General features: G+C 46.6%; 1 protein-coding gene across 2 annotated transcripts in view; it reads left to right on the top strand.

Annotated features, from left to right (window-relative positions):
* Window positions 1-3,355: 3,355 nt before the first annotated feature.
* PFDN1 (prefoldin subunit 1) overlaps window positions 3,356-18,615 on the top strand; it is a gene marked incomplete at its 5' end in the record, with an annotated part of 33,342 nt that continues 18,082 nt past the window's right edge. The window contains 2 exons of one of the 2 annotated variants that reach the window (XM_082323791.1): window positions 3,356-3,448; window positions 3,634-3,800. In XM_082323791.1, coding sequence (XP_082179917.1) covers window positions 3,356-3,448; window positions 3,634-3,800 — 260 coding nt within the window. The remainder of the gene's footprint in view (window positions 3,449-3,633; window positions 3,801-18,615) is intronic. The other variant, XM_082323790.1, reaches the window with a different exon arrangement.

Below are 18,615 nucleotides of genomic sequence, written 5' to 3'. Positions count from 1 at the left end.
AAACTTCTGTTTTCAAAGGGGAGTGCTAAGCTACTGCTTTCTACTCCTGCTCCTACAATGTCAACTAAAGTCGGGTAGTGAGTAATCTGCAGAGCTTTTTGGCCTAACTTAGCCAAAATTTAGCTCTGGTAAAGTATGAAATAAGCTTTATGCTCACTGGGGGAGGGATTGCTTAGGAAGTGAGTGTTCATCCCTCTTGCTCAGTAGCGTTTTTTAAAATGGTATGGGAAGGGGGAATGCAGCAACACTTTGGCTTTCCAGTGCTTCCTGAGATAGAAGGGCTAAAGTACATAGTCACGGCAGATGGGAAGCGGGTGGTGACAACCGGCACCCTCTTGTGTTATCACCTGGAGAGTAAAAGCCCCAGCAGCTGCAGTGGCCTGAGTCCCAGAGCCAAGGAAACAAGTTACTGGCTCTGCTTTGTGCAAACCTGAACCTTAATGCTGTCGGAGTGTTAGTTTAATCAGAGACTCCAAACTTTGACCTTTTTCTATGTCTATTAAGCAATTAATGCCTCCAGATGCTGTGCAGTTGGCCCTTCTGCTCCAGGTTGCCTGGCTGTGTCCTTGCCTTGCTGTGCTGCTACTGTTCCCCTTCCCAGAGCGGCTCCCCACTCCAGCCCTGCCACCTTTCATGGTGGGCAGCTCCGCATGCCCAGGGCTCCACACTGCCCTGGCAGGCACTGGGAATAGCTCTGCTGGAAGGCTTTTCTGCAGGCAGCTGGAACTTCTGCCTGGAGCCCAGCTGCCCTCCTCCTTCCTTGTAAGGATGTGTTCTGGTTCACTTTGCTCCTCCACAGGCCAGCAGCGCAGGCTGGGCTGCCCACAGGTGGTAATTTAACAGGCCAAGAGATGGGAAACATTTTGGAGATGTAGGGAGTGGGAAGCTGACTGGATCCATGGGCTGGCTCCCTCTGCCCCACTGGGCTGGGAGAGGCTGACAGTCCTACAGATGCTCTCTTCCCAGCTAAGGCAGGGATGAGTCCCCGGGTCAGCTCCCTGGTCCAGCTGCGCTTGTGGCCATGAAACAGGAGGTGCCCCAAAGCCTGGCTGGGGCACGCAGGGCTCTGCGCTGCCCAGGATGCCCATGCACTGCAGGGGGAGGCTGGGCTGCTCGCCTAACTCTGCCTGCAGGAACGGGGTGCCAGGAAAGCAGTCTCCACCACCCTGCCATCCCCCCCTGGGCAGGAGTGGGCTGCTGTGGCAGCCGGCCAAGCTGAGCACTGACGGGGGTCCTGGTGAAGGTAGGCAGTGGCCTCCAGCAGCCGCAGCTCAGCAGCCTGGCCTTTCACCCCTCTCCAGGCACAGACCCAGGAGCACAAACACGTCACTAGCCACAGCATTTCCTGACTGCCACAGAGTCAAGCCCACTTGCTGCCTCTGACATTGACTCCATCCTGTGACCTCTAGCATCTCCCTTCAGATCCCTTTGACATCTGTGCCTGGCTTGCCTATGTGTGACAAAACGTGTGCCACTAAACGCCATCACCCAGTGTGTCCCCCAGCCCCACGCCTGGGCTCACTTGATCCCGCTGTGGGCAGAGACCATGTGCCTGGAGGAGAGCGCTGCAGCTTCTTCTCAGTCTCTTCTCCAGAGCGGGGGTCAAAGCTAGGAGACCTCCAAAATCACAGTTGTGGATTTAATAAAAAATTGCAATATATTGCATTAGTCAATTTAATAACCAATTCTCCCCTGCCTGCCCCAGCACCTTGGCAGCCATGCTTCAGTGCCTTTGGCCATCACAGCGCAACAGGGTTTGGATGGAGGGAGCAGCAGTGCACTGGAGCAGGGACAAGGCAGCCAAGGAGACACCCCAAAAGTGGCTGAACCACCCCTGCTGCCTCCTGTTGAAAGCAGGTGGCGGCAGCCCTGCACATGGCTCTATTCGGCTGATTTTCCTCCTGACCAGGGTTGTTGGCTTTGCCCAACTCCTCACCCAGCCACTAAGCCCCAAGTCTGGGACAGGCTTTGCCACAGTGAGGCACCTCCCATGGGTTTATTGGCATCACAGAGGGGGTAACACAAATCACTCCCAGGTGCCTGCGGAGGTGGGTGCACAGTGGAAGGTCTCACAGTGGCATGCAGCTGCCCTCACAGGCAGGGGATGAAGGCAGTGGGGACTGTCCTCCCAGCTACAGCTCTGCATTGCGTGAGTAGCAATGCCAGGGGGCCTGCACGTGGGGAGCTGTGGTGGCAGCTGGAAAGAGCTGAAAAGCACCGAAAAGGGCGGCCATGCTCTGGGAGCAGGTGGCAACAAGAGCTGCAAGTCCCTGAAGGTCGGATCCTGCACTCTGCTTTTTAACAGGGGTGTTGCAGCAGGTTCCCTCCGCCTGCCTCTGTCTGCAGAGCAGCACGCTGGCCACTTCAGTTTTTGCTGCCTTCGCCCAAAAGGCATCTGATGGCCTCATCATGATCTCACCCCTTACCCGAGCCCATCTGGGCAAGCTCCAAGGAAAGCTCTGGGGCTGGAGGCAGTGAAGGTGATTCATTCGTGGCAGAGGCAGCCAAAAGCTGTCACTGCAGGAGACGCAGCACTGCCACCCCCTCCACGGGGAGCCCACCGGCCCCCCGGGCCTCTCACTGCCCAGCTTGGTACCTCTGCCCGCCAAGCATGCCCCGATTTCAACCTCCCCTTGGTGTTTCACTGGATCCGAGATGTCCAGCACCCCCGGCCCCAGCATCTCGGGGGGTCTGGAGGATGAGGCTGCATTTGTCCGCCGGGTGTTACTAACGAAGCACCATTCTGGTTCTGCTTTTAGCACCTGTTACTGCTTTTTGGTCTGTCCGTGGTGCTCCCTCTCCGGCAACTGTGGGACCCTCTCCTGGGGCCGGCCGGGGCCCCCGTGTCAGTGCTGGCGGCTGGCAGGGAAGCGGCAGGGGTGGCTGCCGGGCTCCCAGGCCCTGGCAGAGCTCCAGCGGCTCAGGCAGGGCCGGCCGGGCTGCGGCAGCCACCGGGGGGAGCGGGCAGCAGAGCGGGGCGAGCGCCTCGTCCCACGGCTGGGAGCCGCCGGCAGCACCTCAGGGCTGCCCAGGGGACCGAGCTGCACCCGGGCCCGCTGGGCTCTCCCCTGGCTTCGCCCCCGGCGCGCCCCGCTCACAGCGGCCACGCCTCGCCCCGCCAGCGCGGCCCGCACCTCCCGCTGAGGTGGCCGGGCCAGGGACACCCACGCAGGACCGACCCGGCGGGGAGGCCTCATCCCCACATCCCAAGCGGGTGTCCTCGCCCCCATGAGGGGACGGGACGGCGCGGCGCGGCGCGGCCCGGGGAGGGGGCCCCACCTGGGGAGGGGGCCCGGCGGGACGGCCCCGCCCCCGCGAGCAACCCCGCAACCCCCGCCGCGCCCCGCCCCCGCGCATGCGCAGCAGGACGCGGTACGGGCGCTCCCCCACCGCGCAGGCGCCGTGCGGAGACAAGATGGCGGCGCCCGTGGACCTGGAGCTGAAGAAGGTAGGAGTTCCTCCGCGGCGGGCAGCGTGTTTCCCCCTCGTGTCCCGGACAGCGCCAGCCCGGTCCCCTCCTTCCCTGCAGCCTGGGGCCGGTTCGGTCCCTGTCGTCCGGCCTCAGCAGCGCGGGGCTGGCGGGCCGAGGCCTGTCAGGGCCGCCCCTCATGGCCGCTGCTCTCCCTCCCCCAGGCCTTCACCGAGCTGCAGGCCAAGGTGATAGACACGCAGCAGAAGGTGAAGCTGGCCGACATCCAGATCGAGCAGCTTAGCAAGACGAAGAAGCACGCCCATCTCACTGACACGGAGGTTATGATGCTCGTGGACGAGACCCGCATGTACGAGGGTGTGGGGAGAATGTGAGTACCTGCTCGGCCTGTGGTGGATGGCGGGGGCTTCCTTGCTGTGCCGAGAGCGGCTGCCTGGCTCCCTGCTTGGGCGTACCTAGCTTCTGTAGTGGAGCGGGGTAGTGATTGTGGCCCTGTGCGCAGGGAGACGCCCCCACCCTTCGTGTGTGGGAGGCCTCTAGGCTGCTGCCCTGGGCAGGAGGCTTTTCCCTTTACAAAGAACATGCTAGCTTTCTCTCAGCATCTTTGTTTCATTTTTCTTATTGTCTTTCATTTTTAATTCTAGTAGTCTGCCTAGGAATGCGGTGAGACTTACTGGGTTTTATCTCTTGGTGTTAGCTACTGGCTGCCTTGAAGGACAGTTATAAATGTTATTGGTTTTGTGTGGTTTTGCTTGCTGGCTCTACTCCTGGCTGTGCGGGTCTCTTCTGGCACCTCTAAGAGGTTTGTAAACTGGACTAGCAGAGCAGCATTCTAATGACAGACAGCATTTGTGAGAACACTCTCACAAATCTGTCTAGGTTCAATCATTTCCAGTGTAGTTTACATCAGTCTCCTTGAAAAACCCCTGTGCACAGTTCACATGCTCAGGGCTTTGCTTGCACAAATGTTCTACAGAAATGACCTTTGCAGTATCATGCTGGGCAATGGATCTAATGGGTTTTGCCTGTATTTTTTAAACCCTTGAAAGTGAGCATAATGCTCATATGGGTAGTCCCAGTGCACTCATAAAGATGTGCTTCCATGTGTTGAATGGTTGTTAAAAGAAACACCTTAAACCAGAAGTAATGTGTTTTGATTAACTTCCACAACACACTTCTGTTTCACTTCAGCAGCCTCTGATAGAAGAGCATACAAAGTGGTTTCAAATCTGAAACACATGCTTACTTGATAAATATCACACTACATTTCTGTGTTTCTGATGTGAGAGTACTATGATTTTTCTCTTGTGTTTCTTCTGAGTTGAGTAACAGTGATGACTCTGCTTAGCTTGGGATGTGGTTTTGCAAAACACTGAAACTGTTCTGACTGCTGCCAAAAGGGGTCATTGTATCGACCTCTTCCCCACCCTGTGTATACCCCACCTTATCCTTGTTGAAGTGGATGATCACAGGGCCGAGTGGTGAGCCAGGTCAGACTACAAGTGCCCTGATCCATCAGACTGTGCAATCCCCAGATCGAGTTTTAGGGAGGTGGCAGGACTGGGAAGCCAGGTACAGTGTGTAGTTTGCCCTTTGTTGTGAGTTTTCACATGAAGTTGTACCCAGGCTAACGGAGGTGTTCAGCATGACAGAGTCCCTTTCTTGGTTCCCAGTAAATAAAGTTTTCCATATAAGTGAATTAAATGTTGGGTTTGTGTGGGGATGCTCATGACTGGTACCTTAAAAGGAGACAGATTTTGGTCTCTTGCAAGAGGTGACTTGACCCGGGCACGCTGTAGGTGTAGCAAATGCCTGTGTTTGGAGTAGTCATGAGACAACTCCTAAAGGTTTTTTCTGTTTCTTATTGTCACAGACCAGACAGACCAAGAGTAGAAGATAATTCTGGAGTCAACAATTTTTTTTTAAAGCTTTTTTAAAATCCAAAAGTACAGAATACTTCTCCTATATGGAGAATTCCCTCAAGACACCTTAAAAATGTGAGTGTATTGGTCTTTATCATAAAGTAACCTTTCTTGTGAGTCAGATGTGGGTAGCAGATGGTGTTTCGGCGCTGGCTGAAATGCATTGTCCTGCTTTCTGCTACTGCCTCCCACTTAGGAGTTAGAGATGCTTACCTTCTTTGTGTCCTAAACCATCTATGCTTTCTTTGCGTGCAGCAGCTGTGGGAGTGACAGTCTTCTGGGGAGTCTTCTTTTGCTTACCTTTCCGTGACTAGACAGGGTGGCTTAGGCATGGCAGGCAGCTCTTGCTCCTCAGAGATGGCAGAGGCACCATCAAAAAAGTTTTTGCATTATGATAGTATTTAAAAGCTGAACTCTAATGGGCTTTGTTGTACTAGTCATTATGCAAATATAGATCTAGAGAGTGCTCTTCTTCTGGACACTACTCATTCACTCATTTTTTTTTCCCCTCCTGCCTTAACTTGATACAGTATTTCTGTGAGCTCTGCCATTTTCTGGCTGTGGGGCTGAAGGCTGCCTTGCCAATTGGCAGTAATGCTCTGGTATGATCTGTGTCACTCTCTAGTGTGGAGAACACTCACCAAGGACTCTCTTCCTGGAGCCCACTCCAACCCCTAGTAGAGAATTTATTGCTGAAATCTGGGCTTTTAGCAGAGCAGGCATACAAGCCATGTTCTGTGAAGCAGAATTGCAGATTTTTTAATTTGTTGGCTTCATTGGCTTGCACAGATGTGGGAGTTCAGCCACCAAAGGGGTATTTATGATGTCTCAATTTCTTTTGCATAGTCTAGCATGCAAATGTTGGAGCTCTAGTGGGTTTCAGTTATCCAGGAAGGGTGGAGGTCTGCATCAGTGTTAACTCTGATTATCGATGCTCTTCTGACAGCTTGCTTGAATAGCTAAATTCTTTGAAGTAAGTAAGTTTTGTGCTTCTGTTCCTGTGCTCAACTCCCCTCCCCCCCCCCCCCCCCCCCCTTCTTTAACCCATTTAAGCTGCTACTTAGAATCTGGCTTCTGACAGAGTTTCTCTGGTTTTTATTCCAGCTTTGGTGGTTTGGGGTGTGTGCAGGGGACTAGTACGTACACTTCCGTAGGATAAGATACTCCAGGTCTTCGTGGAATTTGAAGGCTTGAGGAACTGTGGTGACGTGCTGCATCCTGGGAGGAAGTCTGCCTAATCGGGTACTCACTTCTGCACTACTTAGAAAGCAGCTGTGTGGTTTTTGTTCCTTGAACCCCTATCATGAGCCTCCTTCCTTTCCGAGAGGCTTTCCCTGCACCACTGGTGAATGTGGAAGTCCATTTGTTGTTCCTCAACTTGGTCTCTCTCTTTTTTTTTTTTTTTTTTTTTAATATTATAGTGTATGTAACATATGGAGGCCTTACTGGCCACATGTGGGCCTCAATTTACTTTTGCTGTAGCTATTTTTGGTTTGACACAAGAAATGTCAGTGCCACATAGTATGAGATGATGAATTGCTGTGTACTGTACATATCCGTGAGGCTGGGATATCATCTGAGTGGTGGCATCTTGCCAAATACATTTCAATTCTGTTACTTCATACTCTTTTGAAAGGCCTGTTACGTAGCCTAAGACAGCTACCGCTATGCTGGACTTCTACTTAAGCTATTTGTGAACTGATATCATCATATTGCTTTGAGAACTATGTTGAAAGTTTAAGCTCCAGAATTCTGTCTGAATATTTCAGACCTTTCCCTTTACATTCTTTTAACCCATAACCTGGACAAGATCCTTATTTACAGAAGAAAAATGTCAGGCACTTTTGCTAGGCATAGTGAGGAGAGCGCTGCAGTTTTTTATGCCATGCCAAAATAGATAGTCAGTTTTGGTTTGATATTGCTTTATCATCAGTTTACTTCTACAAGAAATGGAAGAACACTTACAGAAATAAAATATAAGAAAGTAAAAATTGAGCAAATACTGCAGCACAACTTTATGTTCAAGGTTTTCTGCAAGTATATTATATTATTACAGCTGTCCCTGTAAAATGATTTTGTGCAAGTATAATATTTTATGGGGACAGCTGTAATTATATGATTTTGACTTTTTTTAAGAGTGTTTCAGATTTTTGGTGGCTGAACCACACACAAGTGAAACCTGAGAGAGGATTAAATGTTCATGATTGTTCCTGGGATTTAAATGCATTCCAGCTTTTACTGTGATTCTTGGTTTTGTTTGAAAATGAGACATCATAAATCATTGTAAGCTCTTTCCTGAACCCCTGAAGACAGCAGCCACTACGGCACATTGCTCGATACAGCTGCAGTAGCTGCATTTTTACTTTTTGTGTGTGTATGAGATTGGTGTTCTATTCTACTAGCACAGATCACTGCAGAATATGGTAGCTGTTCTGTGCTTCCCGCTCACATTTCAAAAAACTCACGAAGAACTGAAGGACGCGCAAGGCTTAATCTTTATGGTTCAGTTACTAACTATAGGCTGGTCTGTGAAATCCAAGTGGGATCTCTGTTGCCCATCTCTTTGGGTAAGGCTTTGTGCAGAGTTCAGTGCTGAAGCCCAGCTGCTGAGAAGCTGACAGGTGCTGCAATACTGAAATGAATCCCAGAGACAAGCATGTTGCTATCAGCCTCTGGGCAATATGTAGTTCATAAACTTGAAGCTCCTCTATCTAGCTATTGAAAAAGGGAAGATTTTATTTTCCACAATAAGTCTGGTGTATCTAGTAAGTACAATCAGGCACTGAACTGCAAAGAAAACAAAATTTGTGTCCAGCTGCTTGCTACTTCACCACTGTTTATGCTGTACGTTGAACAAGACAGGGGTGTTGGGAGATGAGGAATGTGCATGAGGAATCAAAGGCTACGTAGCGTGACATGTGTGCATAAGCCATAAGGTTTTTCATCACCCAGTTGGTTTTTATTTCTTTTTTTTTTTATTTTAAACTGCTCACTTTTGTTGCAGCCTGAACAGTGTTCTTCACAGTGTTATGTGTGAATGGGCCTCTGAAAGTTTGCAAGATCTTTTTAGAGAGCTGTCGCAGAAAGCAAAAATCAAAACAACGCACACAGGGGTAATGCAGCAGTAGTCTGTATAGGGGCCTTTGACTTGAGCAGTGAAGTAAGGGGCAGCAGTTGGTTGCCATCCTCTTCCTGGATGATCAGGAGTGTGAGAGGAGCACAGCTGGTCAGTGGGCTTCATGGTTAACTGCTGGCAATACTGGGATACTGGAAGTCTGGACTCCTGGATTCTGTTCCAGATCAGAAAGGGAGCTTGTTCTCTTGGGCACAGGCTCCTTTTCCAACTTGACATCTTCTGATTTCTCAAACATGCTCCCCCTGCCCTTCCCCCACTTAGTTCTTGATCTTATTCCTGCTGCCCTGGGCTGCTCATTTGTAATCTCCTGGATATCTTGGTCCAGTTATAGCTCTCTTGCCCTGCTGCTCTACATAATTTCTCCATGCAATACTGAAACTTCAGAGAAGAAAAGATTTCCATGGCTTGCATGCAAGATGTATATCTGACCAGTTCTAGGAAACAGCTGCATTTCTTTAAAACATTAGCTTTAGACAGAGAACTGTTGTAGAATGGACACATCTGATAAGTCAGTGTTTGTCAAATGTATAAGCAGCAGAAAAAAGGGTCTTACAATAAAAGTAACAGCTATTTAAAAAGGTGTTTTACTTAGCCCTACTTGAAATAACTGAACTGAACTGAATTCTCTCAGTGCCAGGAGGCACACAAGGCGCGAACATTGTTCTTCCACTTCGATCGGTCTGCGGCTGCATGCCGTGCCGCTTCCCAAGAGTTCCAACCTGCACCATTCCTCTCAACCTCCACCATCCGACGCCAGGTTGTTTTTGGGCGACCCCGCTTTCTTCTTCCCTCTGGAGTCCACCCAAGGGCCACAGCGCAGTCTTCTGTCGTTTTTTTCCTCAGGACATGACTGATCCAGTTCCATCTCTTCCTCCTCACTTCGTTACTGATTTTCTCCGTCCCCGCCATTTCTGATGCTCGTCGTTTCTGCAACTTTTTATTTTTTTTTTTTCCGGGAGGAGGTAGTTGGCCTCCTGCCCAACCCCCATGACTTGGAGGGCCAGTGGTTTTTCTGTCAGGGTGGCCTTCCCTTAGGCTGCGTTGGTTCGCGGCACCTTCTTCAATTTTATCCAGTGCACCCTCCAGAGAGGGATCCCCTATCCACCACCCAGGGGACGCGCCTTCTAGCCGTGCAGCCCCAGCCGAAGGTACTTGAAATAAACCTGGTGGTTATAGTCCCCCCACCTACTGCATGCACATTGTGATAGAAGATCAGTGATGTAGCTTTTACTTGATGCTTGTCTCCCTTGCCTGGAGACATTTAACTCTTTAGGAACATTTTTTTTTTTTGTTGAGACTAGGAGTATGACGTTCAAACAAATCTGTTCCATTCATCTTTTCTTTATCCCTAACTTTTTCCCTGCCTGTTATCTAGACAAAACAGAGGAAGAAGCTACCTGAGTAAACGTAAAGGAGATGAAATTGAAACTGAGAAGATAAGGGTCAGAACAGAGACAAACTACTCATGCAGACTGCCATTGTTGCTAGAAGAGACAGTTTGATCTACTGTGATCCAGAGGCAATGTGCTGTCACGTAAATGCCAGAGCCTTCAAGAAGTCTTGCACTTGCAAGGCAGCAGTTTGGAGGTCAGACTGTTGTGGGGAGCGAGGGCGAGTAAGGCACCTTCATTTTGTCCCTTCCTCCAGAAAGAGGAAATCTGGGGTCTGTTGCAAATGCAACCCAACTGCTCCTGCTTTTGTGGCTTGCTGTGCCAAATGACTTTGCAAAAAAATTATAGAACATGACTGTCTTATTTCTGAAGTTCTCCAAGCACTTAAAATGTCACTCTGATATTCTGAAACAGCAAGGAACTTCCATTTATTTTAATATTTAGTGGATTTAAAGTACTGTATTTTGAGTCTTTTTCCCCACTTCCTAAAGGAATGTTGGAATCGAGGGTTAGAGTCCCTCAGGAAATACTGAGTGCTTAGAGCACTTCTTTCGGAATATAGGGTTGTTTTTCTGGTTTGCCACAGGCACTTAAATTTGGCTTTCCTGTGGCAGAGGAGAATGGCCAAGTCACTGGACCAAAGAAGTATTGGGAGAGTCCCTGTTGTATCCCTGTCTTGCTTGGGGATGTCCTTCCAGGTGTAGCGTCAGTGGATATCTAGCCAGCGGAGCAGGGTGTGATAAGGTACCCAGGACTGAGGGCCCACAACTGTTGGATGGAGATGCCCAGAGTCAGTCTCTGGTCTGGTATGTGTGTGTCAACATAATATATAAATTTTATGTGGAACAGCCTTAATACAAATGAGAAATCTAGGTCTCGGCATCCTCTGACGTAGCTGCCTGTTCAAAGCTTGAAAGAAGGAGGGTTTAATTTGCAACCCCTGCATTAAAACACTGAAGTAAAATATGAGAAAACCAATCCTGTGGGATGAGATCGCTATTTTACACAAGTTTAATACAGAGACGCAAGAACCAAAGAGCTGAACTCAGGAATGCTACAACTGCTGTCTTGAATTTTTATTTTTGTTTTCTCCAAAACTATTTGCTGAATGAACAGAATTTTTCAGCCAGTTTAAAAAAAAAAACAAAAACCAGGCTTTCTGAGAAGAAATGGTTTTCCAAAACAACATCCAGCCTTCTCAGTCCACAAATGCTGATTCTAAAAAGTTTGTTCTTACTGATTAGGAAACAACAGTGTGATTGTTTTAGTGCTAGCTAATTTAACTCTAGCATCCAGAAATATCTCTGTATTAGTGTTATACTTGAATTCTTTTGACTCGGTTATCTTTACATCCACTTCTGTGATGTTTGCTGTATTGCGTTCTTTGATGCTTTGTTGTAGCAGGATTTGCGATATGCCAAAGCCAAGGCTGTGCTATTTAACAGCCACAAGCCTATAGTTGGGTCTTCCTCCTCACTTAGCATTTCAAAGGTTTCTTCTTGGGCAAGGCACAAAGCATTTTTTTTTTTTCTTGCAACTGTGAATGGATTTGCTTTTAAAAAGAGATGTATCCTGATTTTGCTAGTTTTCCTGTATAGGTTATTAGTGAAGGGCTGCTGCTGAGAAGGGTAAACGTAAGTTTGCCTGTCAGAGTATAGCAGTATCTCCATGTCACTTCATTTACTACTGCAAAGTTCACCTTTCTGATCACAGAAGATTTACCAATACAAAAAAAACTTTTTAAAGTAGAAATTGCTTTAGGATTGGTTGACCAGGGTGTTTACACCAACATTTGCTTGTTTGTGTTTTCCTAGACGTGTGTTCATTTGATGTTGTGGGTTTGGTTTTGGTTTGGTTTTTGTGGTTTTGTGGTTTTGTGGTTTTGTGTGGGTTGGGTTTTTTTTTGTTTGTTTGTTTTTTGTTTTGTTTTGTTTTGTTTTTTTGTAATATCCTTCCTTAGGAATTTGTGGGGAATTCTCAAAAATACAGGAGACTTTAGAAATGAATCTTGACTTCACGTTATCGGAAGAATTGTTTCTGTTTTATGCTCCTTGCAACTTTCAAATATGGTACAATCTAGACTGCAAAAAATCTATTCGAAGTGCATCTGCTAGTTGGCATGCTGTAGTCATTTGAGTTTCCTTTGCTTAAACAAGCTACAGGTCATCATTGCTACATACCAAAAATTACATTAAAACAAAATTAGAAGATAAAACCACTAAACCAGGGATATAGTGAGGAAAAACTACTCATGGAGATTTCACCTCCATGAACTGCAGTCATGTTTGCACTGTTTTCTGCACATGGTTTGAATCTCAAATGTTATTAATTCCTGTATGATAGAGTGGAGGCATTTGCTTTCTCTCTTTTTTTTTTTTTTTTTTTAATTTCCATTTATGTTGATTGAGCCTTCAAAAAGAATTGATGATGTTCTTTAAAAGCAGACCACAGTACTATTTTTATTATTTTGGGTTGTGCTATATTTAATACACACTTAGAGGTATATTCCTGCTTTCTTTTTTTAAAGAGCCAAGCATGAACAATGGTATAAATCTACCGTCTAGTTAAGTGTCTGGCAATGCAGAAGCTGCTGTTTGCAAGCTGTGTTACTATCTTGGCTTGAGGTAATGTAATATGCTGTAGCTATTGACAGATCAAAAAAAAAAAAAAAGTGAAAACTCAATGTAAACATGGCCTAAAGTGCGGAACAAACCCCATTGCCCCTCAGCAGGGCAGGATAGACGTGTTGGGCCAGTCCGTGGAGAGGTTTGAGGAAGCAAACGGTGTGGCACTTTTTGTTCTCTTCCTTTAGCTCCTTAGAGTAAATAGGTTTATGGCTTACAAATGCTCATCTGAGTAAAAGTTACCCTTGTTGTGGCCTACATAAGACTCGGTTTGGACTGCTTCCAGTGCCACTAATCCTGGTCTCTGTGCGTGCTCCAGTGCTGTCAGGCTGAGTTTGCACAGGTTCTGCTGCCCACCAGAAATGCTGCCAGCATGCTTCAACCCGTGTCTCTTTCCCAAACAGCTCCTGGTGCATATCCACTTCTCTGAGTGCAGTAGTAAAATGACAAGTGAAATATAAACTACTGCTCCTGGAACGTATTCATATATAATCCTCCCAATATAAGCTGCAGGATTTGTTTTGCTTTAAGGTATGTGCTGCTTTGCGGGGGGGAGGGCGAAATAGTTTGGTTTAGCTATATTGAGAGTGACCCAATGAGACTACTGACCGCTAAAATAAAAGCAAGCATAGGAAAAGCTTCAACTCATCTGTTCCAACTCCATCTGTTTCTGAACAAGCTCTAGTTAAGGCATGTGATCTGTTGAATGGGAAATTCAAAATGAGACTGAAAAATGTGAAACCCTTAGACACGAAGGGTGGCAGCACAAACTATAATTAGTCATGATTTTCCTTTTTTTTAATATTGCTTCCTTGTCTTGTTTGGAACTGGGTAATTCATCTAGGATGACTAAAACTGGAATTTGCTGGGGTATAAGCAGTGCCTGTTATGAACTGCATGAGGAATCATTTACAGAAGCATAAACACACCCTAGGAGGGTGGAAGGGGACTATTGGGTGCTTGCAATTGTGCACAGCCAGCTCCTGTTCAATCAAGCTAGATTGCTTGGGATCAACTCGTTGGAAGCCTCTCTTCCATTGGCTTTGAACAGTACTTAAAATGCAGTAATCCTCTACTGAGTATGCTCAAAGCTTGAACAGCAGTGCAAGTTCAGAATTAAAAAGCATCTTTAAATAGACAAGGGCATGACTGGGCTTAACCCAACTTTTCTCATGGAGTAGTCTAATGAACGCTTTGTTTCAAGGAGCAGGATATTCCATGTAAATGATTGTGCTGTGTTATAGCACAGCATGTTAGTTTTTTTTTAGAAATACAATAAACATGTTAAAATAATGTTATGGCTTTGTACAAAATTGTTATTTTTCTTTTCAATATCTTAACTAAGTTTTTGTAGAGAGTTTCCCAAATGCAATGGGAACTGTAAAGCTGAAATTATAATGACCCTTCGTGTGAGCTGGAAGCCAGGCTGAATGTACTGTCATTCATCATTATTCTAGCAAAACAGCACTGGAGCATTCCTACCTGTAGACTTGTCTCTGAAATTAGGCAGAAGGATGTATATCAGCATGGGGCAGGGGAAAAGCTAAGACTTCCCCTGGTACCCTGTGCAGGTTCTTGCAGTGATCCACATGGACCCAAGTGGGAAGAGTTGCTTTGCAGACTGGCAGGAGGGAGTCCTGTGGCCTGCTTTGTGGCTCCTTCCTTCCTGGTTTTAATACTTTAACATGAACAGCCTCTTGCATCAGCAAGCTGTGCAGGAAAAACACCTGAACCGTGTTCCTGAACCAGAATGGGAAGAGGAGAAAGTGCTCACGTCTGGGACAGATGCCTGCCACCGAAAGCTTCAGTTGTAAAGGTTGAAGTTGGTTGCAGTTGCAAGTAATTGAAAACAGGGGTTCTTAATGGAAAACCTTAACTATGAGTATCATTGGTACTCCACCTTTAATAACTTTAATGACTTGTATGTCATAATGCAGCATGTGCTGAACAAACATCTCCATAACCTCATTCATTAAGAGACAAATCTTTCAGTATCTAATATTATGTCTTAAACACAAGTAAACAGTACATTTTGGTGTAAACAGACTGAGTTATGGAATTACTTACACTGTATGAACATCACTTTGTGGGTGTGTACGTGTGACACACAGGCCCAGACAGATGATGAAGCTGACAGCATTGCTGACCAGCCTAACTAGAGCCTGAAGACCATTTTGACCAGGGCATAAGGGAGTGCTGTATAAACACGGAACAAATGGGCACGATATCTAGAAATTTATAGTTGGGAAGGGGTAAGAGATCCATTCAGAAGGAAATAAGAAATGAGTCTCAGAGTATATAAACCACTTTCTCTGCCTTAGGGAAACAAAAATCCCAATGTGGAGCTAGCAGAGGGAGCAAAATAGAAACAAGTGGGAATATTTAGAGTGAGGTTTCTCTTTCAGTTCCCTTGTGCTCTATTTTTGTTCCTTGTATTGTACTTGAGAACCAGCAGTCACCAGGAGACCGGAGCATGTAGGTACAGCTGACTTGCAAACACTATAAGCTCTATAATAGAGCTGCTTTTGTTGGCAGCCCAGGTTTGGCCGAGTATTGCTGTCCTCGAGGACCCCACTCCTCTGTAGCTTTCTTTTCTAATTTTCTTTGTTTTGTTTTGAGTTTTTACCTTTATCTATAGAAATTGGAAAAATTGCTAAGTATCTGGAATAGGGCAAATCCTGGTCTGTTTTTACTAGACATTGCCTTTGAAATGGGTGGCCAACTGAGATGTGGTGAACTTGTCTTTTCTGACCCAGATATTTCTGGTGTTATTTAACAACAGTGAAAAAGTTCCTGTGTGAGGAGGTGATTCTTACTAAGCTTTGTGATTGCCACTGTGGTGCTGAACGTTTTTCTGAATCACTGTTTCATGTTTGATAGTGTAGGTGTCATGTTTGACAGATCTGTTAGTGTGTGCTGTGACGTCTCACTGACAGAAGGCGGACACAAGTGAGCTCACTCTTCTGGAAGAGGATTTGGTTTGCTACTTGTCTTCTGTGGACTATCAATACTTAAAAGCCATCTCAGTTCAACATACAAACTCTCAGAGCTTGGAGCTTCCTGTGGTGGACTCTGGCAGAGCTACCTGTGGAGGTAGCTCTTTGGTGCTGATCTGCGCCAAGGGGTTGGTGTTAGTCATGTCATCTGCCAAGCCCAGAGTCACAGAGCAGAAAGTGGCTCCTCATCTCTGTGATGCGGTGACTCTAATGTGGGGCCAGTTTTCAGCTGGTGGTGTACCTCCAGGCGGTGAATGAAGTTCATGTGTTTGAAAGGCTTGTTCACAAACTCACTCAGGGAAGAACTAAGTCCTCAGAACCTCCCATGGTTCTTTTATGAGCTTAAAAATTCATAAATAAAACATTTAACTAAAACCAGGCAGCAGAATGACACTGCCCTATTTCTCCAGCTTGGTGAGAAAAAAAAAAATCATCAAGTTGATGTTTTACCTAGGGTAATTGGAAGAATGAAATCCAGATTAAATTTAAACTTTGTTTTATAACAAGTGCCCTGCAGCACCTCTTACCTAATAAGCAGAGCAAGCTTCTGCTTTTTCCAAGTGCTGTTATAAACCACATTATTTCCTTAGGTAAAAACTTTGGCCTAGATCTCCATAATGTGCGTATCCCAAGCTAGAAGCTGCGTTTTTTGAGTCCTCCTTATGTTGGGAAGTGAAGCCACAGATTTAAATAGTTAACTGTGGATGTGGATTTATAGCTTCAACTTTAAAAAAGCTGGCCTTTGACAGCTTACGTGGCAGCACCTGTGCACTTTAGGCTGAGGGCTCAATGGTCTTGCTGCAGGGAATTGAAATGGGTGGCTTGAAGCTGGTACTGGTGAAGACCATCTCAGGGATGTTGCTGGCCAAGTCAGGGGCATTTGATCTGCTTCTGAGCCAGCGTGTGAATGGGCACAGGTTCCAGCCCACTGTTTTGTGGCAAATAAAATTGGTGTGGTTGTATTTGTGCCCATCTGCCCACATAAGTCTCGTCAGCGCTAACTTTGGCCATCCAATTTTAATTTGCTGTCGCATGTCTGCCAGAGCATTGCAGAAGAGTGGGAGGGAGGATATTTTCCCTGATGACTGCTGTTGACATTTGCAGAATAGAAATGAAGTCAGTTGCTTGTTTGTTCAAAGGTTTTAGTGCCCGTAGCGGTTCTCGGCCAGCTGGGATTGCTCAGTGCCTGTAGCCCAGCAGGGACCTTCCCAGCTACAGCATGGGGAAAATTGATCAAGCTGTGTTGGTATTTAACTTTGTTTCTTAGACCAGGGGCATCAGTGAAACCAAAATGATTGATATTGCTATCCAATTTGGGGAAGCAAATGAGAAGGTGTTCTGCTCTTCTTTGCTGCCCCCACAAAAGAAGGAAGTAGTTAAGGAAATGTTCATATACGCACACAGGCTTGGGGAAGCTGTGACGTGGGAAAGGACTGATGGCTTTTTTTACTGAGGGCATCTTGCAGCTTTCATTTTCCACTAATGGGAGCTACTGCAGAAGCAAGGCAAAATTTTAGTCTTCACCCCAAAATCTACAGGGTGCATGTGTGTGAAGGCTAATGTTTGTTTCTTCTGGCATTGCAGGTTCAAGGTAACAGCATCAGAATGATGTGATTGCTGGTCCTGAAAAGTAGCTCCTCTCTGGCTGGATCCAGGCTCTGCATCTAATAGCAATGTAAATAACTTCTCTTTCCTGGAAGAGTGGTCATGGACTTGATTTTCACAAGACTGAGCAAAACCCGCATTTTATTTCAGCAGGCTCGTGTGTGCTGGGACCTGGAAACGTTACTACTGTGTGAAAATGGATTGTGGGGGTACCTAATGGAAAGGGAGGATTGAGGGGACAAAGAGAGTATGAGTAAGCTGTGTTGTAAACAAGAGGAGCAGATATAGGACAAAGATGACACCAGTAATAAGCATGAGTTGGGGCTGGGAAGAAACGAGGAGAGATTTGAGAAAATTGTAACGTAAAAGATACAGCGGAAGTTACTGTAGAAAAGAGGAGGTGAAGCGGAACGAGGGAGAGAAGTGGGAGAAGAAGGAGGAAGCGATTGCCAAGTGCAGTTAATAGTGGCACCAAAGAGAATTTTAATCGGAAACCTGTTATAATTAACCACAGTTCTGCTCCCATGCATTTCAGGAATGCATGTGGCAGGTAGTTTTCCTTTTGGCTGTTGTGTTGCTGATGCAGAGTATGCTGGGTTTCAAGCCAATCAGGAGATCCACATTTGTGTTTACCAGGCCCTGAGCAAACACATTAATAATGTCATTTGTCATGGGAGATGGCACTACAAACTGATTTCAGATTTTTCTATAGCAGACGGGGAATGCGTTCTGATTCTCCCGTGTCTAAAGCTACTCATTTTAACTGTTCAAGCATGAGCTCTTGTCACCTGGCAGGATGACATTGACCCTAGTTGGTGCTGGAGGGAGACCTTGACCTCATTGGTATGACCCGTGGAGGCTCCTTCTAAATCCTCTGGGGGACTTTCTAAGTAAGGAAGGGGCGAATCTGCGGCTTGTACATTCTTTATGTCTGGAAGGATGAAAAACAACCACGGAGGGTTCCTAAAATTCATTTGAACTTAGTTGTCATTTACCTCTTTGTGGGATGCTAGTGCCATGTGCTGGAGAGCTGCTTTGGATGCTGGTGCTCCTTCAGAGCCTCTTCTGAGCAAGTCAGGCAGCTTTTTGCATGCTGGAGAGCAGGATTGCTGTGACTGAGGTGTTATGGATGCATCTTTCAAATCCCTTTGGCAATTAAAAAACAGAACAAGTGGAAACCCATAGCTGCAATTTCAGTTAAAAATGACCACTTCCCACCCCACAGAAAAACCCTCTGAACGTAGAAAGCATGGGAATTTGGAGGTCAGTGAGAATGTGTGTTAGAGCCAAGCCCTGAGCAGCGGGAGCTGTGAAAGCTGAAGTAAAGACAGGTGTACCATGGTTCTGTGTTTCTGGTGGAAGCACCTGACTCTGTATCATCAGATCACAGAAGGGTTTGCGTTGGAAGGGACCTTCACACACCAGCCAGTCCAACCCCCTACCATGGGCAGGAACATCTTCCACTAGATGAGGTTGCTCAGAGCCCCATCCAACCTGACCTTGAACAATTC

This window comes from Platalea leucorodia (assembly GCF_965183815.1).
Source record: "Platalea leucorodia genome assembly, chromosome: 11".
Taxonomy (NCBI): Eukaryota; Metazoa; Chordata; class Aves; order Pelecaniformes; family Threskiornithidae; genus Platalea; species Platalea leucorodia.
This window is presented reverse-complemented; position numbering and strand designations above follow the sequence as displayed.